At 42.6% G+C, this 26,462-nt stretch overlaps 1 protein-coding gene across 1 annotated transcript in view; it reads left to right on the top strand.

Moving 5' to 3' along the window:
* The window catches only part of SOS1 (SOS Ras/Rac guanine nucleotide exchange factor 1), a 415,017-nt gene that overhangs the window by 169,667 nt on the left and 218,888 nt on the right, over positions 1 to 26,462 (top strand). The window contains exons 10-11 of the mRNA XM_077486479.1: positions 15,881 to 16,536; positions 25,638 to 25,719. Coding sequence (XP_077342605.1) covers positions 15,881 to 16,536; positions 25,638 to 25,719 — 738 coding nt within the window. The remainder of the gene's footprint in view (positions 1 to 15,880; positions 16,537 to 25,637; positions 25,720 to 26,462) is intronic.

The following is a 26,462-nucleotide window of genomic DNA, read 5'->3' as shown; positions in this document are numbered from 1 at the left end:
CAGCTGTAATCGCAGCAAAAGGAGGCTCTACAAAGTATTAACGCAAGGGGGCCGAATAATTTTGCACGCCCCACTTTTCATTTTTTTTATTAGTTAAAAAAGTTTCAAAAATCCAATAGATTTCGTTCCACTTCACAATTGTGTCCCACTTGTTGGTGATTCTTCACAAAAAATAAAAATGTTATATCTTTGTTTGAAGCCTGAAATGTAGCAAAAGGTTGAAAAGTTCAAGGGGGCCGAATACTTTCGCAAGGCACTGTACTTGGATATGAAAAGATTTTTTTTTTTTTTTTGGTACGCTTCTATTGTGTTTTATGTACGTTATATTATCACTTTACTGATGATTGTGCTGTACTTAAATCTATTCTATATGAGTTAAAAGGTGAGTTGAAAACACTTTTTCAAGTACTGACGGCGATCTATTTGCTGCTGGCATTTAGTGCTGATTAATATTTGTTTGCCCTGATTAATTCATTATATACACACTGTATTAAACAAATGGGACTTGCGTGTCAACTGTGATGGTAGTTTGAGGCCCTCTACCAGATTGCCACCAACATCTATACACCCAGAGTGGACCAAAGCAGATTTGGCATTACTTAAAGGGGAAGTCCAGTCTGATAATAAAATTGCTACATCTACAGGCATCCATGATCTAAGAGTAACCTATCTAACCCTGTAAAGACGAAATCGCTATACATTCCTTTTTCGAATCTGAGCCGGTCCGGTCTCCAGCGGCGGAAGCTGACAACAGGTGTGAAATGAATGGGAAGTGACGTGGCCTATAGAGTTGCTCTGGGGTTTCCGTTGGCTGCCTCCTCTGCATCCACCTCCACAGAGAAGCCACCGATGACAGTTCATTGTGGGACCAGACCGGATCAGTTTCAAAAAAGATATGTATAGTTATTTCTTCTTTACAGTGCTCCTGTGGTTGAAAAATTGGTCAGCTGAAACACCATGTAAAAATCTCCTAACTGGGTTGTCCTTTCATGGGTAACGACTATATGGAGAAGACTTGGATAAATATATCAAGACAATTTCTAGTGGCAAAAGTACCCTTTTACCAGTCAAACGGAAATATAAACGTCCTTCATTTAAACAGGCCCTTTCCCCTGCACCAGGGGCTTCCGCCTCTAGGCAGTGACGACGGCCTCCGCCGTTAGACTCTAGAGGAAAACCTCAGGGTCAGACCCAGGCTCAAAAGAAGCCCTGTGGTAGGAAATCTGTAAAACAGAATCCTAAAGCCTCATCATGAAGATGCAACCCCCCTCACCAAGGTGGGGGGAAGACTTCTGCAATTTTCAGAAGTCTGGAAAAAATAAATTCAGGACAGATGGGTCATCGCCACGGTAATGCTGGGGTACAAGCTGGAATTTCGGGACTTTCCACCATCTCGCTTCCTAAGGTCAAGAGTTCCCAAAGATCCAGAGAAGAAACGATCTCCGTTTCAGGCACAAGACCGATTAATATCTCAAGGGGTGATCATACAGATCACCACAAAAGAGCAAGGTCTGGGGTTTTATTCAAATCTTTTCATGGTACCAAAACCAAATGGAGACGTTCGACCACATTCTAGATCTAAGAAATCTAAATCAATTCCTGAAGATCCGCTGCTTTTGCATGGAGACATTCTGGTCGGTAGTTTCTATCCTTCTAGGAAGAGAACTTCTGGTGTCAATCGACATCAGGGATGCATATCTGCAAGTCTGTATATTTCCTGCTCATCAAAAGTTTCTGTGATTCGAATTAGAACAGCAGCATTTCCAGCACCTCGGGTGTTCACCAAAGTGTTGGCCCCACCGCTAGCCAGGTTAAGGGCACAGGGCATAACAGTCGTAGTGTACCTAGACAATCTATTACTTATAGACCAATCAGTGACTCGTTTGGAGCAAAGTGTACGCACTACATCCAACTATCTGAAAAGTTTGGGTTGGATTCTCAACCTAGAGAAATCTTCCTTAATACCGTTAAAAGGCTGGAGTACTTGGGTCTGATCATAGACACAGCCCAGGAAAGGGTGTTCTTGACTCAAGCAAAGATCAACTCCATAAGAGAGCTGGTGCAGAGGGTCTGGTCAAATTGCAATCCCGCCATTTGCCTCTGCATGTGTTTGCTAGGAACCATGGTGGCTTCATTCGAAGTAGTTCCCTATGCCCAGTTCCATTCAAGACTGTTGCAAAATAGGAACCTGTCGGCTTGGAACAAAACAATTCAAGCTTTAGACTTGCCAATGCAGCTGTCCCCAAGAGTGGCCCAAAACCTCACTTAGTGGTTATAAACCCAGAATCTGCTAAAAGGAAAATCCTTCAGACCAGTCATCTGGAAAGTGGTAACTACAGATGCCAACCTTTCAGGCTGGGGAGCAGTACTAAAAAAGAAGTCTGTCCAAGGACAGTGGTCAGAAACCGAAAGAATCTTGCCCATCAATATCTTAGAGATTCGTGCAGTACGTCTGGCTCTAAAGGCCTGGACTTTCAGGTTACGGGATTGTCCAGTCAGGATTCAATCTGACAATGGCACAGCTGTGGCCTATATCAATCACCAAGGGGGCACCAAAAGTCTCACAGCGCAGAGAGAGGTGAACCATATTCTAACTTGGGCAGAAAGGAATGTTCCATGCCTTTCTGCAATCTTTATTCTGGGAATAGAGAATTGGCAGGTGGACTAGTTAAGTCACCAGCAGTTATTTCCAGGGCATGGTCTCTTCACCCCGACATATTTTGGGCTGTTTGTCAAAGATGGGGGACTCCGGACGTGGTTCTTCTAGCATCCAGGTTCAACACAAATTTGGTCAACATGGTGGCCAGAACAAGGGATTCATTCGCATGCGGAACGGATGTGTTAATAACCCCATGGGATCAGTTCTCACTGATCTATGCCGTCCCTCCCTATTCAGTTACTGCCTTGTCGTCTTTGCAGGATCAAGCTGGAAAGAAAGCTGATAATTCTGGTGGCACCAGCATGTCCCAGAAGGTCATGGCATGCAGAAATCATAAAGATGGCAGTGGAGGGCCCATGGTCCCTCCCACTATGACCAGATCTGCTCTCTGAGACCGATATTCCATCCTTTCTTACGGTCTCTAAATTTAACGGCTTGGCTATTGAAACCCACATTCTAAAGAAACGTGGGTTTTCCGGGTAAGTTTTCGCTACCCTGATTAATGCTAGGAAGCCAGCTTCCTGAACTCTATATTATAGATTCTGGAAGTCTTATGTTTTCTGGTGTGAATCCAAGGGTTGGCACCCTTGTAGATGTATCCTAGGCAGAATTCTTGTCTTTCAATAATTAGGGATAGAAATGAAATTGGCCTTAAGTACTATTAAAGGCCAAGTCTCAGCTTTATCGGTCTTATTTCAAAGACCACTTGCTACTCGTTGTTTAGTCTGGGGCTTCATACAAGGGGTGACGTGGCTTAATCCGCCCGTCAAACCTCCCTTGAATCCATGTGACTTAAACTTAGTTTTGTCTGTGTTACAGAAACAGCCATTTGAACCAATACAACATTTTCCCCTAGTCCTTCTGACAAGGAATTTGCTATTTTTGGTTGCTATATCCTCAGCAAGGAGGGTTTCAGAATTGGCTGCTCTTTCTTGTAAAGAGCCATATTTGATTTTTCATGAGGACAGAGTGGTGTTACGCCCTCGTCCAGGCTTTTTGCCAAAAGGAATTTCAGGTTTTCACCTGAACTAAGCAGTGAAAATCTATTTAAAGAAAACTGCTCAGATTCGTAAGACTGATGTCTTATTTATTCTGCCGGAGGGTCCTAAGAAAGGACAGGCAGCGTCAAAATACACTGTCACTAAGTGAATTCGGCAAGTGATAATTCAAACTTATGATTCAAGGTGTAATGCCACATACACACGATCGGAATTCCGGCCAGAAAAAGACCGATCAGAGATTACCATCGGAAAATGCGACCGTGTGTATGCTCCATCGGAATTTAGCTGTCCGAATTTCCGCCAGCCAAAAATTGATAACATCTGATGGAAAAACTTTATATCAATAATTCCGATCGTGTGTATGCAATTCCGACATGCAAAAAATCACGCATGCTCAGATTCAACTATGAAACAGAAGCTACTGGCTATTGAACTTCCTTTTTCCAGTCCCGTCGTAGGTGTTGTACGTCACCGCGTTATAAACGGAATTGGAATTTGATGTGACCGTGTGTAGGCAAGACAGCTTAAGCCAAATTCCATCAGGAAAACCATCAGAGCTTTTTCCGACGAGAATTCCGATCGTGTGTACGCGGCATAAGAGTCTCCCATTTTAAGTTAAGGAGCATTCTAGCAGGTCGGTTAGTGCTTCTTGGGCAGTGAGTCATCAGGCCTCCATGGCTCAGATCTGTAAGGCAGCAACTTGGTCTTCAGTGCATACATTCACAAAATTTTATCAGGTGGATGTAAGGAGGTATGAGCATATCGCCTTCGGGCTCAGTCGACTGCAAGCAGCAGTATAGAGCCTCAAGTCTGGGTGTATCCTGCGGGTTGTTTCTCCCGCCCCTCAAGTGCCATTGCTATGGGACACATAATTCTGGTAAAAAGTATTGCAACAAAGGCTTTTTTTCTCAATTTTGGTAATTTTATTTATTTTATTTAAGTATGAAAAGCTGAGTAGGAACAAAAAAAAGACCCGATTCCCCCACTCACACATTCGATGTGGATGAGGGAATCCTTCCCGGTTAGTTATTGTATTCTGACAGTGGGTAGACTTTCACGCTGTCAGAATACACTGATCGGTGCCACTGGCAGTAGCCTGCAGCTCTGATCGATCAGGGAAATCGGACACGCTGGTTGTTCAGATGTCAATCAGTAAATCAACTTCTGTGCAACCAGCCTGCCCATACATGAATGGAAATTTGGCTGCTCGCTGCTGAATCAGCCACATTTTGGTCCATGTATGGCAGCTCTAGTGTATATAAGGGGTTAAATAGGAATACATTTAGTTTTAAAACATTTTACTTGTCGGGTTGCTTTAACCAGCATCATGTGCAGATTATCCCTTTGATCTGCAGATAAATAAAACTGAGTGGATACAAAAGTAACAATGTTTCTTTGTATGTATCTCATGTCTGAACACCATGTTATAGTCCTTTTGGCAGCAGCTTCTACAATTGCTGTGTTTACACAGCAACTCCAGTCTGTCAGTTTGAGATCTGGCAATTGTCATAAGGTGTGAGGGACAGAAAGACAGGGCATACTACACAAGCATTGTGTATATCAAAAAAAAAAAAAAAAAAAGACGACTCCAGGAAACTTTAAAACTCTCCTGTGAAGTGGGGATGCACCTGCACCGCAAGGTTCAACAGGGGAGAGAATAAAAGCAGCTTTTACTTATCTGATCCTCTTCACTCCCACGCTGTGGCAGTGGACTGTCCCTTGGTGTCTTTGCATCCATTACAGGGCTATGAACTGTGGCGTGGGGATTGATAACATCAGTACCTTAGACTGCCAGAGCATAGGGAGAGAAGCACTGGAGGGACTGATCTAGCAGTGCAGAGGATTTGTAAATCTACTTTTCTATGCCCCCTAGTCCTAAATGAGCAGTTCACCCTTGCAGTGCAGATCCAGTCACACTGCAATGGAGCAGTTTTAGGTTTTTATAAGTTAATAATCATAATTTTAGTCATGTTGTTCTTTCTCACTTGTGAGAATTTTCCTCACTTTATCTTCCAGTGACACCAGGACAAAAATGAGCTGGCAAGTATCACTGGAACTAAACGGAACTAAGAGCAGTAAACACCTTACAATGTTTTAACCCCATCTCAATCTAATAAATGTGCTTTTGTTGCTGTCCCTGGCTCCATTAGATAAAGATCCCTTCAATGTCATGTACTTCATACCTTTAACACTGCTCCATTTAGTGTGCACTGATATCAATAAAGGACAACTGGGTTAGGGAAACAAGAGGAATCATAAAGGAAGGTGAAAAGGACTCAGTCATTCATTTATTTTTCCGTTTCACTGCTCAGCAAGCCTTTATCAAAGAAGCATATGTGTATTCCATGTGCAGTGTTTTAGATTAATGCCACCTGTATGTAAAATTGTTTTAAAACATTTTAATTATTTGCTTACTGGGCACATTTTCCTCCTGCTCAGGCCAATTTTCAGCTTTTAGCGCTGTCACTCCTTGACAATTGCATGGTCATTTAACATTGTACCTATATGACGTTTTTCAATTTTTTTTTTCACACAAATAGCACTTTCTTTTGATGGTATTTAATCACCACTGGGATATTAGCAGCACTGATGGACACTGGTAGGTGGCAATGATGGGCACTGGTTAGCAGTACTGATGGGCACTTGTGGGCACTGGTAGGTGGCACTGATGGGCACTGGTTAGCAGCACTTGTGTTTACTAAGTGAGACCAATGTCCCTCTTACAGAAGCCGGCAATCGGCTTTATTTGTTTTTGCTCACACTGTCAGTGTGAGGGGGAAAAAAAGCAGATTGCCGGCTTCTGTTTAAATCATGTGATTCATTGGCTGACAGCTGATCATGTGATAAAGGGCCGGCATTGGCCCTTTTCTCCGATCTGTGATCAGCAGAGTCAGCACGGGAGGGCATACATGGACACCCTCCTGTCAGTCTAAGCCTGCACTGTAGCAGTTTTTTGGCTATAGTGCGGCTGTGAAGTGGTTAAACTTAACCGCTTGCCGACCACCTCATGCTGATATACGTCAGCAGAAGGCCTCGTACAGGCAAACTAACGTACCTGTACGTGCCCCTTGAAGAGGTGGCCAGCGGGTCTGCCCGTGGCAAGCTCCGTGAGTCAGGTCGCGGGTCCTGCGGACTTGATCGCTGTGGGGTATACCTGCGATCGCCTCACGGGGAGGAAGAACGGGGACATGCTAATGCAATCAAACATCTCCCCATTCCACCTAGTGACAGTGTAAATGATCAGTGACGTGTTCAGTCGCCATGACGCTGATCGCCACCATTACTAGTATAAAAATAAAAAAAATGTATAGAAAAGACAGAAAACTATCCCCTATTTTGTAAACACTATAACTTTTGCGCAAACCAATCAAATGCTTATTGCAACCCCCCCCCCCCCCACCCCCAAAATTATGTGGAGGAATACGTATCGGCCTAAACTGAGGGAAAAAAACTTTTTTTTATATATTTTTGGGGGATATTTATTATAGCAAAATGTAAAAAATAATGCCTTTTTTTTTTTAATTGTTGCTCTTTTTTTGTTTATAGAGCAAAAAATAAAAACTGCAGGGGTGATCAAATACCACCAAAAGAAATCTCTATTTTTTGGGAAAAAAGGATGTCAATTTTGTTCGGGAGCCACGTCGCACGACAGCGCAATTGTCAGTTAAAGCCACGCAGTGCCGAATCGCAAAAAGTGCCCTGGTCAGGAAGTAAATTCTTCCGGGGCTGAAGTGGTTAAACATGTTCATTTTAGTTAGCATTCACAAAGGCCAGCCTTTTTCAAAATCATAGGGTTGTCGATTTTCTTTTTGCCTATTAGGCTAAGGCAGTGTTTCTCAATTCCAGTCCTCATGGCCCACTAAGAGGTCCTGTTTTCAGGATTTCCCTCAGATGAAACAGCTGGGGTAATTACTAAGGCAGTGAAACTGATCAAATCACCTGTGCAAAATAATGGAAAGCCTGAAAACATGACCTGTTAGTGGGCCATGAGGACTGGAATTGAGAAACACTGGGCTAAGGCAACAGTGCTCAACCTGTGGCCTGCCAGCTCCTGTGGAACTACAAGTCCCATGATTTATTGCAAGGCTGACTGTTACAAGCATGACTCCCAAAAGCAGAGGCATGATGGGACTTGTAGTTCCACAACAGCTGGGGAGGGGGGGCACAGGTTTAGCACCCATGGGCTAAGTAAAGCTGGGAGGCGATTGTAAAGTGGTTTATTTATTTTTTGCTACTATACATTAACGTTTTGGTTAGTGTAAACGTTATGTAGTGAATACAAGGGAGTGCCTGAGCCTTGTCTTTTGTTTTTAAAGGAAGTTGCATTAAAGGCAGGCAATTGTTATTGTCTGAAAGCATTTTATATTTAGCTATCTCCACAAGTTCAGGTCACTCACACACAACCCCACAAGTGGATTACCTTCAGGTTTGTGTCTCTATTACTGAATATGAATTGTTGATAAATAAGCAAGTGTTTTTTTTTTTTTGTTTTTTTAGAGACCTATTACTTTTGTGTAAATTGTAGTTTTTTTTATGTATTAAACGTACATACATATAGGTTTAAAAAGTTTATCAGTGTTAAAATACTTTGGCTTATTTTAAATCTTATTGATTATTTTCTTCTATTTACCTTTGTGTTTTCTTGATGTATGTATTGCTTTTGTGCATTAAAATTGCTGTGCTGTAGCCTTCTGTGCATCTTTTAGCATGAATCAAATGTTGAATGAATTTGTGGGACTTGATTCATTTACAGAAATTAATATAGATGTTCATCCTAAATAATTTTGTCTCTTTCTGATTATAACTGGACTCCTTCTATTCAGCTTAATTCATCGCCAAAATCAGACACCAGAATAATCAGTTGAGTGTGCCTGCTGTTAAAACCTATGATATACAAAGGAAGAGTGGCCATGCATAGTCCTATTTTCCTGTTACTAATGACTTTTATTTATTTATTATATATATATATATATATATATATATATATATATATATATATATATATATATATATATATATGATTTTTTTAATTTGGAAATTGCATTGGGTTTACTTAACTGTTCAGATTATATGCAAACTGTACTTAACAACTGGTGGGAATATCTTTGAGAACAGGGAAGGGGTGGGGATTCAGTTGGAGAAGTACCCTTTCCCATTGAATAATTTCCTAACGTTAAAAAAGCAGCATCTATCGTGCTCAGTGTTGGTCTGTCCTTTGTACCACACATATCTGACCTTTTAGATATGCATTAAAACCATTGACATCAAAGGCTGGAGCTGCACGTTTCTAATAAGGCATAGAACATGTGAGCACTCAAGTCTAAAGCTGTCTTACATTGAACAATTTATTGAAGGAGATCTTAAGGTGTGTTGCAAGTGTGAAAGTCAAATCCATTTGGCTCACAAACACATCTTAAAATGGTTCTTCCCCTTGTATGGAAATAAATAATGAGGGATTTGGCAGACCTGATCGGATAATGGCGGATGTCAGCAGACATGTCGCAGCTGATATCCGTCACTCCATAGAGGTGAATGGAGCGTCCGATCAGGTGCACCTGAAAAACGAACAGGCGGACCTGATCGGAGAGCATGAGTGAAAGGGGCTTTGGTGTAATTTCTGTCTGCTGTTTCATTCCTCTGCTATTAGTATGAATCACTTCTGATGAGTTTTTCTGATACCAAGAGAAGAAAAGGTGATAGGTGAGGGCCTCCAGCACACAGCCTGTGATTGACAGCCTCAGCTCTGTACCTGTGTGCTTTGTGAAGGGGGGTGTGTTCCTTTTTCCAATCCGTTCTCACTGAGCTCTGCGGTGTGGAGTTTCAACTCTCTGCACCCTATTTTCTAACAGCTCAGACAAGCTTTATAAATTTTGGACTTGGAACGGATGTAGAGATGATAAGGCTGCAGATAAACGATAAGTACAAATTATGTAGGGGAATTTGTTTCATCTCTCTATATCTCCTGAGGCCAGTTACTTTACTGGGTATATATAAAGATTTACAGCCACTTTACCACTTGCCTACCGGGAGTGGTTTGTTCCTGCGAAATGTCGTACCCGTATGTCGGCTCCTTTAAGAGCCATAGCAGGCCGCTGTATGGCGGGGGACCCAATGTGTGTGGCCAGTTGGTACGATCGCTGCCGGCCACCAGCGATCGTGGGCAAGAGAGCCAAAATGGGGATTTGTGTGGGTAAACACACAAATCCTCATTCTGAGAAGAGGACAGATCTGCTGTTCGTAGTAATTACGAACCGCGATATGTCTCCTCATGTCAGTCCTTTCCCTCCACAGTTAGAAACCCTCACGAGGGAGCACGTTTAAACCCTTGATCGCCCCCTAGTGCTAACCCCTTCCCTTCCAGTGACATTTAGGCCCCTTTCAGACTGGGGAGGTTTTCAGGCGCCTGTGTAGTGCCTGAAAAAAACGTCCCCTTTCACTCCAGTGTGAGAGCCCTCCGGTGCGCTAGCAGGACGGTGAAAAAAGTCCTGCTAGCCGCATCTTTGGGGCGGTGAAAGGAGCGGTGTATTCACCGATCTTAAACCGCTCCTACCCATTGAAATCAATGGGGCAGCGCGCCTTTGCGGGCGATTTTAACCCTTTTCGGACGCTATTGGGGGTTAAAACTGCCCCGCTAGCGTCCGCAGACCGCTGCTAAAACGACGCCGCAGTGTGGAAGGGGCCTTACACAGGAATCTGTGCATTTTTATAGCACTGATCGCTCTATAAATGTTATTGGTCCCAAAAAAGTGTCAAAAGTGTCCGATCTGAATGCCGCAGCCCACAAACAAATCGTAGATCACCGCCATTACTAGTAAAAAAATAAAAATAAAAAAGCCATAAATCTATTCCTTATTTTGTGGACACTATAACATTTGCGCAAACCAATCAATATACGCTTATTGTGTTGTTGTTTTTTTAAACTTTTTTGGGGATATTTATTATAGCAACAAGTAAAAAAAAAAAACTATATATTTATTTTTTTCTAAATTGACGTTTTTTTTTGTTCATAGCACAAAAAATAAAAACCGCAGAGGTGATCAAATACCACCAAAAGAAAGCTCTTTTTGGAGGGAAAAAGGGACGTCGATTTTGTTTGGGTACAATGTCGCACGACCATGCAATTGTCGGTTAACATAACAGTGTCATATCGTAAAAATGGCCCAGTCATTAAGGGGGAAAATCTTCTGGGGCTGCAGTGGTTAACTTCCTGGAATCCATTTGCCCTTAGCTCAGGTATGCAGTCAGGAGGCTGTGCTTAGCTCAAAGCCTCTCCAGAAGAAGGAAAAAAATGCAGATGAAGACATCTGGGATATATGACATAATTTTGGCATAGGCCAGAAACCAACTGAAGAAATGTGAAAAAAAAAGTTAAAGCAAGTAAATATAAAGACCTTTTTATCTATTTGCTAAAGCTGCAGCATAATGATTAAAAATAGATAATTTACAGAGAATTTAGTTCCAAATTAATGCTAGTTGCAATAGAAACCTCTCATTACATCTTCACATGACATTCCACATTTCTGAAAATGCCAGCAAAACAAAAGTACTCAAAATTGTGTCTTAACATTTAAAACCTTTTATTTGAAGAAAATAAGTCAATCCACTTTGAGCGCTAGGTTAGAAAAACTCTCTGGCTCCACCATACGCTGCCCGATCCAAGATCCTATTTTCCATAAATACCTTCTATGGCACTTAGATCCTAACTTGTCTTCTCCAACCTGCAAGGTTCACTGATATGGTAACATTCGGGGGGGGGGGGGTCTCCGCCACTGGAAAGACAGCCGCTCTGTGTGTTTCTCCTGCCTGCATTGTAGGTGGCTGTGTTAAAATGCACAGGGTTTTCCCAATTCTTTTTGTCCTGAGGAATTTGTGAAGGGACATATCACTGTATCATTACCTTTTGATGTTCCTTATGTTGTTTTGAGAGAGAAATTTCATTGTATAGATACATTGTTGCATGAAATATTACAAAGTGTGTTAAGTGGATATTAGTTTATTATTACTTATGTTGATATTATTATGAGAACATATTTGATGGGATCAGTTTTTTGTTCACTATGCACTACATTTAGAATATGACCTGTATAGGCAACGTTAAAGTGTTCCTAAACCCACAACAGTAAAATCAGTATATGCCGTAAAGCATGCTTGTTACACTCACTGTGGAACCCTTATTGTGTAAAGGCCATTTGATTCTAGCTTCTCTGATATTCTTCTTCTTCGTTTGTCCCCTGATAATTTTTTGATAACACAGAACAAATGGAGTCAGGCTGCACATGCTCAGTTTGGGGTGTGTTGCTAGAGAGTTTTTTTTTGTTTCTTCGGAGAGTGCATGTGATCAGCACAGGGCCAATCAGCACTGTCCAGACAGTCAGGGGTCTGGCAGTCACAAAACCCCCTACAAGCTTTAACCAGTGCTTGGCTGATCACTGCTAGAAGTCACAAGACTGCTCTAACTGCTGATGAGAAAAGGTATTTAGCAGTTTATATTTACTAAAATAATTGCATTTCCATGTTGTACTGTAGGAGACCAGATAAAGTGAATGCAGGGTCCTGGGTTTAGTAACACTTTAATGGCACTTATTTACAGCTGCACTTAGCAAATTTAGCCACTTTCTGCCTGCGCTATAGCCAAATTATGGCAACAGCGCTGGCTTCCAGTACTGAGAGAGCGTCAATAGACTCGCGTATGTGATCGTGCTGTTCTGTGACTGCCCAGTCCTTCCGCCTCAGCTCATCGCAGAACAGGGTAAAGGGCCAATCACAACGGGTCCTTTACCACATAATCATCTGTCAGCCAATGACTGGTGATCACGGAAGTAAATAAGCCGGTTATCAGCTTTTTTTTCTCCTCCCGATCAGTGTGAGGAGAGAAGCAGTAAGCTGGTAACTGGCTTCTGTTACAGGGACATCTGTCTCTGGCTTGGTGTCCGCCAGTGCAGCTAATCTGTGCCTCCTATCAGTGTCCATCAGTGCCGCCTCAAACTATGATAATTTTTTTAGCAAAAAATAAAATCCCCAAAATAAAGCTCTATCTGCTTGGAAAAAAGTTAGCCAAAGTTAGTTTGGCTACAGTGTTGCATAACTGCGCAATTGTCATTCAAAGTGCGACAGCACTGAAAGCTGAAAATTGGCCTGAGCAGGAAGGAGGTATAAGTGCCCAGTAGGCAAGCGGTAAGAATGGATTCCATGCAAAAAAAAAAACCTTATACCTTCTTAAAATGGAAAATATCTGGTCTCTAAAAGTACATTTTGGGTATAGTTTTGTTGTATTTTTTGGTACAGCAACATTATAGCTGGCAATGGTAATTAACATATCTAAATTATAGCAGAAACCCTAGCCAAGTAGGTAAGACAAGAGTAACCTTAACCACTTGCTTACTGGGCACTTAAACCCCCCTCCTGCCCAGACCAATTTTCAGCTTTCAGTGCTGATGCACTTTGAATGACAATTACACGATCATACAACACTGTACCCAAATGAAATTTTTATCATTTTTTTCCCACAAATAGAGCTTTCTTTTGGTGGTATTTAATTACAGCTGGGAGTTTTATTTTTTGCTAAACAAAAAAGATGCAAAAAAAAAAATGATGTTTAATAGTTTGTTATAAAATTTTTCAAACAAGTAATTTTTCTCCTTCATTGAAATACACTGATGAGGCGGCGCTGGTGGGCACTGATAGGCACAGATAAGGTGGCACCGATAGGCACAAATAAGGCGGTACTGATGGCCACAGATAAGGCGGCACTGATAGGCAAAGATGGGCACGGATGGGTGGCATGGATGGGCACTGATAGGTACCACTGATAGATGGGACTGATGGGCACTGATAGGTGGCTCTGATAGGTGGCACTGCTGGGCACTATTGGGCATCACTGGTGGGCACTGGTACATGACACTGATGGGCACGGATATGTGGCACTGAGGTGCAGCACTGTGTGTGCAAGGCAGATTGTGGGCATTGATAGGTGGCACTGGGCACTTATAGGTGGCACTGTGGGCACTGATGGGTATCACTTTTTGCCATATTTTAGGTGGCACTGGCAGGGGGCAGATGGGCACTGATGAGCTGTCCCCAGCTTGCCGTGATCGGGACTGATCCCGATCACAGCTGCCGGTGATTGGCTTTTTTTTTCTCCTTGGCTCTGTTGTGATCACATGATCAGCTGTCATTGGCTGACAGCTGATCACGTGGTAAGGGCTCGGGATCGACCCCTTGCTCCGATCTGTGATCAGGCGAGTCTCATAGATTCGCTGATCACAGAGCGCGCCGCGCGCCCCTCAGGGGGCGCGCAGGCTGCTCATGCACAGGACGATGCCGTCCCGGCAAAGCGTATCTCAAGAAGATAAAGGTAACTGTATACATAGTTGAGCTGACCATGGCTCAACCATGCATGCAGTTCCCTTTAAGGTTATTGGATTCCAGACAGTCTTGCTATTTTTTGTATGAATATTTTTAAAGCATTACACTTGATATATACATACTTGATGTCTTCCTAATCTATTTGGACAAAATGCAAATCAGCTCCTGAAGAAGCGGTCTCCGCAAAACATGTATAGCTTTCCCAATACTACTATCTATCTACTCCAGCCGTGTTGATTGCCATCAGAGTCTTCAGGTTCTGTGACCCTGATTCAAGCAGCTGTAGTTGGAGATATCAAGTTTTTACTGTAGGATGCTACAGTAATGTTTTTATATGCTATTTTATAACTTATATGTGAATTGTTATAAATGAAATTGGTTTTTATCATTGGTACCTACAAAGTCCACATTTCTTCTTCAAAATATATACACTAGCCAGCACTGATAGGTGAAGCTGATAAAGAGGCAATGACAGGCACTGATAGGTGGCACTGGTTAGGGGTACTGGTTAGCAGCTGTGACTTAAAAAGGAAGTAAGCCATGATGGGTTTTACTTCCTCTTTGTTTCCCTGCAAAGACAAAGCATAATGGGCTACTATGCATACATACATGACACTTGCATGACACTTACCTGCAGGAGAAGCTGCAATGTCCCCGTCTTCCTCACTAGCAGCGAGCGTCCATTCTTCACCCGTCTGCCTTCCGGGGCCGCGAACTCTGGCCCTTTGACTGGCCGGAGTCGCATGATGTCACGGAGCGTGGGAGCCGCCAGTCATGGCATGTCCCAAGCTAGAAACGGCACAGCTCGCCCTGTCTAACTCCGGCGCTTGCGCAGAAGAAATCGCTACACGCGATTTGCAAATATCTCCTAGCCTGTGTAGGTCTAGAAGATATTTCAAGCACCTATAGGTAAGCCTTAATCTAGGCTTACCTGTAGGTTAAAGTGGTCTGTAAGGGTTTACAACCACTTAAACACGTGATAAAGGGCCGTGATTGGCCATTTACTCTGATCTGTGATCAGCGAGTCCTGAGGAGTCGCTGATCAGAGCGCTCTGCCTATACACCGCAGGGGGTGCGCGAGCAGTATGAGTACAGGGGGACATCCATGTAAGGCCCGCACTGTAGCCATCTTTCCATCTTCATAAGTTGTAGCTGTTTATCTGCTGCCCTCTGGCCTCTACATCAGTTGAAAGTGCAGAATAATTAAAGCTGGTCTAAGCTGTCAAAAAAAGGGGGTGGAGAGCTGAAGTTACACTCTAGAGAGCTCACAGAGGAGAGTTATGAAGGGAAAGGACACCCCGCCTCCACACAGCACAGAGACAGAGCTGAGGCTGTCAATCAGCTGGAGGTCCCTCCTCATTCCATTTTTTTTGTGTTGGTGTCAGGAAAACTTGTCAGATGGGAATCGTGCTAATAACAGCAGACACTTAGTGGTCTTAACTGAAACAGGTACTCACTATAGAAGGATATGCTTTGTTCGTATCTCACGTCTGAGGTTTACAACCATTTTAATTGAGATTATCTGACCAAGTGTTTGTGTTTATGGTCAGGTGACTGAACTCTATGGAAGCCCATATCAACACAGGGAAGTATTACAGAGCATTTTTGTTATAACAGAAATTTGTCAACACCTGAGATTAAGAGCCCCCCCTTAATCTTTTATAAAACTATGGTTATACTGTGAAACCTGAATGCCTTTCCTAATCTGCAAAAGAGGTTTACATTTTTTTCTTTTAAGAAACATTGTGCTAAACTTTTCAATATAATTTCATGTGTTCTGTGGTAAAATTACAGTAAATGTATGTGCTTTGTATTTATATTGATTGATTCTAACACTATTATATTCTTTCCACAGTGAATCTGCATGTCGTTTTTATAGTCAACAAATGAAGGGAAAGCAGTTAGCAATTAAGAAAATGAACGAGATACAGAAGAACATTGATGGATGGGAGGGAAAGGACATTGGACAATGCTGCAATGAATTCATCATGGAAGGGGCCCTAACAAGAGTAGGGGCAAAGCATGAAAGACATATTTTCCTCTTCGATGGCTTGATGATCTGTTGTAAATCAAATCATGGTCAACCAAGATTACCTGGTGCCAGCAATGCTGAGTATCGGTTAAAAGAGAAGTTCTTTATGAGAAAGGTACAAATCAATGACAAGGATGACACTAATGAATATAAACATGCTTTTGAGATTATCTTAAAGGATGAGAACAGTGTTATTTTTGCTGCAAAGTCTGCAGAGGAAAAAAATAACTGGATGGCTGCCTTAATATCCCTACAGTACAGAAGTACTTTAGAGCGACTGTTAGATGGGACAATTCTACAGGAGGAGAAAGAAGAACAGTTGCGCCTTCCAAGCCCCAAGGTGTACAGGTTTGCAGAGCCTGACTCGGAAGAAAATATAATATTTGAGGAAAATGTACAACCCAAATCTGGTATCCCCATCATTAAGGCTGGGACAGTAGTGAAGCTCATCGAGAGACTAACTTATCACATGTATGCAGGTATGGTATTTCTGAATGAATGAGCCTGCAGTAAAATTTCTTTGTGGCCATAGATGGGCAGATCTCTTAGACAATCTGTTAAAAAAGCACGTTGCCTGTTGGTGTGCTGTGGTAACATTCATTCTTAATAGTACTTTGGCATACCTTGCAGTATGTGAAACTTTTTTGTGAGTTTTGGTATGTTAGTCCGCTCATTAACTGAACACCTAAATGTGCAACATAACTTGTGTTAACATGCTTGTGCCAACACAAGGCAACAGTGTGAACCCAGCCTGAGGCTGCATTCGCACTACAGAAGTGCATTTACGCATGCAAAATCATGCAATTTTGCACTCATTCACAAAACACTCAATGCATCACAATTGTTAGTGGTATCCCAAACTTGGCAAACAAGATAAAAAAATGCAACAAATTGTACATGTTTTAATAAATACCTTGCTTTTTTTTTTGCAAACGGTAATACAATCTAATACGGTATCTCTATCACTGTTTCTATCGTTTTCTTGGTGCACTTGCTTTGCACAGGAAGAGAGGCATGGTGCCATCAGCAGCATAGCTTAACGATTTTGCAGCACAGCCTGAGAATATTTATCTACAAATTGCGGAGGCCACTGTTCAATTAAAGTGGTTGTAAAATCTCTCACATATACCCAGTGAAGTGAACAGCCTCAGATGATAAACAGAGATTAAACAAATCCTCCTACATAGGCTTTACTTGTTTATCTGCAATCTTCTCTACACCCCTTCAAATAGGCAGGAAAGTGTTAAAATCTTTCATCATCTGTCAGGAGCACAGAGGGGGGGGGGGGACAGGGAGGCTGCAGTAACAGTGTGTGAGAGCTGATTGGAGGAAATGTACACACCCCCACTCCACACAGCAGAAGAACATGGCCTTGCAGGGGTTTATGCTGTGTATGTCTGGTGTGAAGAAGACCTTGGGCCGCTTTCACACGTGCAGATCGAGCGGGTCCACCTGTCTATTTTTCAGGTAGACCCGATCGGACCACCTATTGTTCTCCCATGGAGAGGCTGATGTACCCTAAATGGACATGTGTCTGTTGACACCCGCCCGCATCTAATCTGATCCAGTCCACCAAAAACAGACAGATGGGGACCCATTCATCTAGCTGATCGGATGAGAGTTGGATGGAAATGGACAGGCAGTGTGTTTCCATGCGATCACCCCATAGACAACAGAAAGCTGTGCCCATGTCTGCTCTGCATTAGCAGGGACCACACAGACCTGTCATCTGCCTGTTCGGCAGGGATCAGCGAACAGATCCTGCACTGAGCAGGTGCATCTGCTTAATGGAATTATGAAATGGGTCTTGCTGTGTTTTTTTATCTTTAACTTTTTTTTTTACGATTATATTGTTTAACATGATGTACTTTTTTTTTTTGGCTTGAGGTGGGGTGTCTTTGATGAGATATCAGAGGTCTAAGCTAACCCCATATCCCTTTTGAGACAGAGAAAGGAACTGAAGAAAGTCCCTTTCTCTGCAGCCTAAGCTGCACATTACATGAATGAATAAGGTGTCACTCCTTTTTTTATTCATGAACTGACACATAGTACACACGGTTTACTAGGCTCAGATATCCGTGGATACAGGAGCGATCAGTAGTGATCACTGCCTGTGTCAACTGTAGTATAGGGAGGGGGCTAGGAAAACCCATGTTTACCAAGCATCCCCCCCTCCCCGCTCTCCAGCCTGTCAGCTGAGTATCAGGCAGCAGCCGCAGGCGAGGAGAGGGAGAGAGTGGCAGGAGGTGGAGAGCCTGGGGTCAGGGCAGCGGCTGCATGGGGGGGAGGCCCGGTCACATTTGAGCTGAATAACCCTGATCAGCAGATTGTAATACGCTGATCAGAGTTACAGGATTGTTCAGAAGAGTCTGCTAAACAATTCTGCTATAAGTTTATGGTCACTAAAGTGACCATGAGCTTATAGCAGAAGGAGAAATGAGGTTCGTACGGACCTGACTAGCTGGAAGAAGTGCTATAGGGCCATATGGACCTGGCAGTGAAAGGGTTAAAATGTTTTTAGACCTATGAGAACATCATAAACCTCATACACACACACACACACACACACACACACACACACACACACACACACACACACACACACACACACACACACACACACACACACACACACACACACACGTATGTATGTATGTGTGTGTCACAGTGATTGTTAGATGAATGTAATTTAATATGATATATTCCATGTTGGTACATAAGGGTGTCCAAGACAAAGTCAAGATGTACAAATATTTAAACGTATGTGAGAAGATAAAAATACGGATTCCGCTAGTAGTTGGCAGGTTTTTAAAGATGTAAGCTCTCGAAGCTGTCATTCTGATTATAACTTCCTAACTTTACTGCTAAGGTGGCTGTTTATGAATGTTTTAAAACAAGATTCATGTACCTTCAACCAAAAATTCACATATTTTTCTATTTGGATGTGGCTTGCGAGGTGTTAATGCAACAGATCTGCACAAATCTGCCATTACAGATGTACAGTGGATATAAAAAGTCTACACACCCCTGTTAAAATGTCAGGTTTCTGTGATGTAAAAAAATGAGACAAAGATAAATAATTTCAGAACTTTTTCCACCTTTTAATGTGACCTATAAACTGTACAACTCAGCTGAACAATAAACTGAAATCATTAAGGTGGAGGGAAGTAAAAATAAAAAAACAAAATAATATGGTTGAATAGGTGTGACACACCCTTACACTAATACTTTGAAGGACCATTTGATTTTATTACAGCATTCAGTCTTTTTGGGTAGGAGTCCATCAGTATGGCACGTCTTGACTTGGTACTATTTGCCCACTCTTCTTTGCAAAAACACTCCAAATCTGTCAGATTGCCAGGGCATCTCCTGTTCACAGCCCTCTTCGGATCACCCCACAGATTTTAAATTGGATTCAGGTCTGGGCTCTGGCTGGGCCATTCCAAAACTTTAATCTTTTGGTGAAGCCATTCCTTTGTTGATTTGGATGTATGCTTTGGGTCGTTCTCATGCTGAAAGAAGAAGTTCCTTTTCATGTTCAGCTTTCTAACAGAAGCCTGAAGGTTTTGTGCCAATATAGACTGTATTTGGAACTGTTCATAATTCCCTCTACCTTGAATATCGCCCCTGTTCCAGCTGAAGAAAAATGGCCCCAAAGCATGATGCTGCCACCACCATGCTTCACTGTGGGTATGGTGTTTTTTTTGGTGATGTGCAAAGGTGTTTTTGCACCAAACATATCTCTTGGAATTATGGCCAGAAGGTTCAACCTTGGTTTCATCAGACCATAACCCATTTTCCAATATGCTTTTGGGAGACTTCAGACGTGTGTTTAAAAAATGTAGCCAGGCTTGGATGTTTTTCTTCGTAAAAGAGCTTCCGTCTTGCCACTCTACCCCATAGCCCAGACATATGAAGAACACAGGAGATTGTTGTCACATGTACCACACAGCCAGTACTTGCCAGATATTCCTGCAGCTTTAATGTTGCTATAGGCCTCTTGGCAGAATCCCTGGCCAGTTTTTTTGGAGGGATGTACAGTTCTTGGTAATGTTTTGCCATATTTTCTCCACTTGATGACTGTCTTCTTCACTGTTCCATGGTATATCTAATGCCTTGTAAATTATTTTGTACCCTTCTCCTGACTGATACCTTTTAACAATGAGATCCCTCTGATGCTTTGGAAGCTCTCTGCAGACCATGGCTTTTGTGTAGGATACGACTAAGAAAATGTTAGGAAAGACCTACTAGAACAGCTGAACTTTATTTGGGGTTAATCGGAGGCACTTTATCCACTCACTGCCCAGCCTATAGCAGAATGACATCTGTGGGGGCACGCAGCGATCAGTGTTGTGTCACTCTGACACAACAATCATGGTAAGGTTTTTTTCAGTTTGCGCTGACAGGGAGAGACGATCGGCGGCTCTCCTGTCAGGGGGTGCGCTGATAATCGGCACATTGATTATCAGCGCAGCCCCCATCAGAGGTGCCCACCACAGCTGCAAATCAGTGCCCACCCAAATCGCCAGTCAGTGCCCATAAAAGTGCCAATCAGTAACGCCTGTCAGTGGTGCCCTTTAGATGCCCATCAATAATGCCTGTCAGTACCTCCTCATCAGTGCCACCTATTGGTGCCTATCGGTGTAACCTATCAGTGCCCATCAATTCTAAATATTAGTGCCTCCTCATCAGTGCCTATTAGTGCAGCCTCATCAGTGCCCGTCAGTGAAGGAGAAAACAAAATTTTATAACAAACGAAGAAAAACCAATTTTTTTCTTTTTAAAAAATTTCGGTCTTTTTTAGTTTGTTTAGTCAAATACCACCAAAAGAAAGCTCTATTTGTGGGAAGAAAATAATAGAAATTTGGTTTGAGTACATCGTTGTATGACAGCGCAATTGTCAGTTGACCCTGCAAAGTGTGACAGCGCTGAAAGCTGAAATTTGTCCTGGGCAGGAATCGGTTAAAGTGCCCCGTATTGAAGTGATTAAATAATGGCAGGTGTGTACCGACTCCTATTTAACATGAGCTTGAATGTGCTTATTTCTGAACACCGCTACATCTCCAGTTATAAGAGGCTGTGAACACTTAGGCCCCTTTCACACTGAGGCGTTTTTCAGGCGCTACAGCGCTAAAAATAGCACCTGTATAGCGCCTGAAAAAAGCGGCTTTCTTCACTCCCGGAAAGCTAGAGGGCTTTCACACTGGAGCGGTGCGCTGGCAGGATGGTAAAAAAGTCCTGCATGATTTATCTTTTATATCTTTTATCTGTCTCATTTATTTTACATCACAGAAACCTGACAAATTTAACAGGGGTGTGTTAGACTTTTTATATTCACTGTACCAGCAGAGTTTAAAAACCGATGGCTACCAGAAAGGTAAGTATACAATATATCATCTTTAATCCGCCTGTAATTATGGCTACCTGTCTCGTATAAATTTGTTCAGTTTGAATTTTTTTTTTCTAACTTTCATAATATCAACCTTGCCTCTTTGATGAAATGAACAAAACTCTAGTTGACAAACATGTTTGCATTTTTTTTTTGTTTTTTTAAACATGGCTATGCCCAGGCACAGGGAACAGTAAGGGGAATTTATTCATTTAAATCTCACATCCTTTCAATTATATTGCAATATAGACATGGCTTTACTTTAAGACTTTTTTTTTTTTTTTGTCAATTTAAAAATAACTTTTTGGCCCACTCCCAACACAAACAAGACACCCATATGATGCTCTTCATTTGCTGTAAAGGGTATTTCTTGGCACAGTGCAAGTACTGACGAAAACGTCACTTCCCTCACCAATACAGAGTTTGCTCTTTGCTACTTTATTATTAGAATCCAAGCTATTTCTCTGGTCTTATTGAACAGAGTCTACAGCTCCAGTGAAAGGAAATGATCTGCCTGTTATCTTGTCCTTCATAATTAATTTGTTCTACAAAAGTGATGTTTGGGTTCTGACTCTCTCCCAGCAAGTATTGTTCTCTGAATCTGAGATAATCTATTTCTGGTTTTCTTTTTGTGTGCAAAAATAGCATGTGTGCGTCAGCGCAAAGTCAGTTTCCTTTCTTAAGGAATTCAAGGGAGATTGTTTAGAGCTAATTGTAGGTCACAGCATTGTTTTCTGTTATCTTTAAATTAGTTCATTTGAGGCACTTACAAAAGAAATGAAGGATCTAGAATTTTTATCATAGATGTATTTTAAATGATAGAGACAAAATATCAACCAAACCTCCAGAAAATACACACAATACAAATGTTATAAATTGTGTTGCACTTCAGTGAGTAAAATAAGTATTTGATCCCCAAGCAAAACATGACTCAGTACTTGGTGGAGAAACCCTTGTCGGCAAGCACAGAGGTAAGAGGTTTCTTGTAGTTAGTGACCAGGTTTGCACACGTCTCAGGATGGATTTTGGTCCACTCTTCTTTACAGATCTTCTCTAAATCGTTAAGGTTTTTTGACTGTTGCTTGACAACTTTAAAGTTTAGGCTCGATACATATATTTTCTATAGGATTAAGACCGGGTTCACACTGGTGCAACAAACGCTCCGACATTGGGAGCTCATGTCGCATGACGTGTGAAAAGCAATGTTTCCCTATGGGTGCCATCTTAACTGGTCTGACACAAATCAGTCCGACTTTGAAAATGCTTCCTGCACTATTTTGGTTCAACTTTGATCCTACTTCAACCCATTGAATATCATTGAAGTTGGGGCAATGTGTTGTAAAATCTTGGATGAGAACCTTATTCCCTCAGCCAGAACACTGAAGTTCGGTCTTCCAGCATGACAATGATGCAAAACATACCGCCAAGGAAACAAAGAAGTGGCTCAAGAAGAAGCACATTAACCACATCCCCCCTCCCAGCCTATAGCGGAATGAGGGCTGCAGCTATCCTGACTGGGCATCATATGACGTCCAGCAGGATAAGCCGCTTGTGCATGTCCCTGGGGGCGCACAGTGTGGCGATCAGTGTTGCGGTGTATCGATTCAACCCCACCACATCTCCGATCTTGGTAAAGAGCCTATGATGTAGGCTCTTTACCACGTGATCAGCTGTGTCCAATCACAGCTGATCACATGGTAACCAGGAAGTGCTGTTCATTGGCTTTCCTCCATTCATAGTTACATAGTTAGTAAGGTTGAATAAAGACACCAGTCCATCCAGTTCAACCTGGGTGTCTACAATTGTCCCCATCACTGTGCCTTGCACACTCACATCAGTCCCTACCCTCAAGGAGCCCACAATCCAAGGTCCCCATTTTATATACTAGGGCCAATTTTTGGACAGAAGCCAATTAACCTACCTGCATGTCTTTGGCGAGTGGGAGGAAACCGGAGTACCCGGAGGAAACCCACAGAGGCACAGGGAGAACATGCAAACTCCAGGCAGGTAGTGTCATGGTTGGGATTCCAACCAGCGACCCTTCTTACTGGTAGGTGAGAGTGCTAACCACTACACCAATGTGCCGCATTCGCGCTGACAAGGCGCAGGTAGAGGAGAACTGATCAGCGGCACACCTGACAAGGGGGGTCTGCACTGATGCACAGTGCATTGATTATCTGTGCAGGCCCATCAGCGGTGCCAGCCAGTGATACCGATCATTGGCCCACCAGTGATGCCCAGTAGTGCCTGCCAGGATTGTCAATCAGTGCCAACCTGTACCCACATGTGATGCCAATTAGTGCCCATCGGTAATGCCCTGTTTTGAAGTGGTGAAAGCTGTTGTATACCGCTGGAAAACTATTTTTTTTTCTTCCTGCAAGGCAAAAGCATCGCATACTAGCACATGTCAAACTTTCCTTAAAACAAAGCTGTTGCAGCCGCATCCATTTTCACCCATCAGGCTCCCGGGTTTGCAGGTTCTGGCTCTGTGATTTGCCAAAGCCACGATGAAGTCACTCTCACGCATGTGGTAGGAGCAGCTGTTTATGGCACAGCCCCCATGGCCAATTCCTTCAGAGCTCCAGTGATGTCACTGGCTGCATGTAATGTAAATATCTCCTAAACGGTGCATGTTTAGGAGATATTTACATTACCTATAGGTAAGCCTTTTTATAGGCTTACTTATAGGTAAATGACAGCAGAGGAAGTTTACTTCCTCTTTAAGGTCACGGAGGGGTCTAGTCAGTCTCCAGGCCGTAATCTTATAGAAGATTTAATGAGAGAGCTGAAACTTGGATACAGCCAATAAACCTTAAAAGAGAAGTATGGGTTTCCTTTTTTTTTTTTGCTTAATCCTAATCCTTATGAGCATCTAGTATCTATAAAATCTTTCCTGCCCTCTGAGAAGTGCCCCGTTTCTGTTAAAATAGAGTTAATTACCTGTGGGAGGGTCTACAGACTTTCTTGAAGCACCATACCAACAATGGGGAGTCTGGATCCACCCCTTACCTGTCATCTTGATTGATGTGGGCTCTCTGCTAGTTCCCAAGACTTCATCCAACACACAGAGCTGCTCTCCTCCTCTTCCTCCTCCCCCTTGCCCTCTTCCTCCTCCCCCTTGCCCTCTTCCTCCTCCCCCCCTGCCCTCTTCCTCCTTCCCCCTGCCCTCTCCCTCCTCCCTGTTGTAGACAGACCCATCTGAAAACACATTCAGGAAAGCTGCAGGCATTAGCGAGTGTAGAAGTCAGGGATAGTGCTCTGTACAGTGTATTATATTCTACTTTCCTGCTAAAACTATAATGCAAAGAATACATTTTTAAAGTAAAATACAACACTTGCTTTTGTCAGCATTGCCTGCATTCACTGTAAAACAATTATTCTGCATTCACACATGAGCATAGCGTTTTCAAGCAGAAAATCGTGCAAATTTACTGCGTTTTTACCGCGTTTCGTTGCGTTTTATCGTGATTTGCCGCGATTTTGTGCAGGGCAAAAGGTCACCAATGTTAAAAGAAGAGAAACAACCAAATCTGCTCAATTTGAGGGACAAAAAAGGGTCTGGAACTTGTTTGAGCTTCAGGTGTTCGGCTTCAGGCAACATGGAGTGGAAATGTGAACCATCTCCATTGAGAATAATAGATTTTTTCCCCTCTAGCGTTTTGTAGCTTCAGGCTTCAAGCTACAAAACGCTCAGGTGTGAATGGGGTCTTAGAGGTAATATTGTGATGTCGTAATTTTTTACTGGGTATTCAGATTGTGATTGAGGTAATGGAGCTTTCCATGTACATATAGTTCTTTCACGCTACGGGGATGGGGATGAATCGCAATGTACAAATGCAAATGATCGCTGTGCAAGGAGTCTTGGAATTTCAAAATAATAAAACATGCTTTTAACAGCGGCAGAACAGCCGCCCGTTTGAAAGAGGCCTTAGACTGCCTCATGCTTCTTTACTGACAGGCATCCCAAGCCACCTCCCACCTTCTGCTGGGGGAGACAAACATCCTTCAGCCTCAAACTTTGGGCCCAATTTGGACATTTTCACTTAGGGGTGTAGACATTAATGGCTACATGTTGAGTTATTTTGAGGTGACTGCAAATTTACACTGTTATACAAGCTGTACACTGTAACATTTCTTCTTTAGGGAAGTGTGGAAAGGCTTGTTTGATGTTGTTGTCATTTGTTTTTGTAGACCCCAACTTTGTGAGAACATTTCTTACGACATATAGATCATTCTGCAAACCCCAGGAACTTCTGAGCCTTCTCATAGAAAGGTAAGTGGTAATTCCTAGCAGTACGTATATTGGATCTGTCTGAATGGCAGACTTGGGTTTCAGATGTGGGAATGGTATTATTTTATGGCTCTACCTCTAACTGTGTCTCTTAATGCCTGTAGGATAGAATTGTTTCACTACTTCAATTACAGAGCCCGCTCTAGAGAACCAGCTGCTTGTTGCATGAGCAGATAGAGTGCAGCAGATCTTGGAACATTTAGTTATTTGACTGGAGATTATAGATGCAATTTCAGCCATGTTCTCCAGTAGTATATAGTCATGGCTGCAATTGTTTAATTATTGTAGAACACTTTAGTGAAATTCATGGAGTTGGTGTTACTCCTATCATTCTTTGGGTGAAATAGCAGACCTCTGGGTATACACCCTGCCTCTCAGTGGTTGGGCACTTATCAAATTAGGAGGCACAGCTCCTCCTAGTGGCTGCATCTCCGGCACCATCAAGGGTCAAGTGTTTGACACTGGCAGTCCTGTTTCAATTTACCTTTGACATCTGTTCACTGCTCTGGACTTTTGTACAAGGTGTTACTAACATTCTCTCCCCTGTCAAGGCTCTGTGGTACCTTAATCTAGTTCTGTCTATCCTTACAGGCCCCCTGAGCCCTTTTGCAGTTGTCATCACTTTGATTTGGAGGCTGTAGGGGCTGGCTACTCTATCTTGTAAGTCACGTTCCCTCATTCTCCACAGGGATGAGGCAAATTTGTGACTACAGCCTTTTTTTCCT

The sequence above is a fragment of the Lithobates pipiens genome, unplaced genomic scaffold (assembly GCF_037356315.1).
Source record: "Lithobates pipiens isolate NorthernLeopardFrog02 unplaced genomic scaffold, aLitPip1_a1.2 Scaffold_18, whole genome shotgun sequence".
Taxonomy (NCBI): Eukaryota; Metazoa; Chordata; class Amphibia; order Anura; family Ranidae; genus Lithobates; species Lithobates pipiens.
Note: the sequence above shows the minus strand (reverse complement) of the source record. Positions and strands in the feature narration are given on the sequence as shown.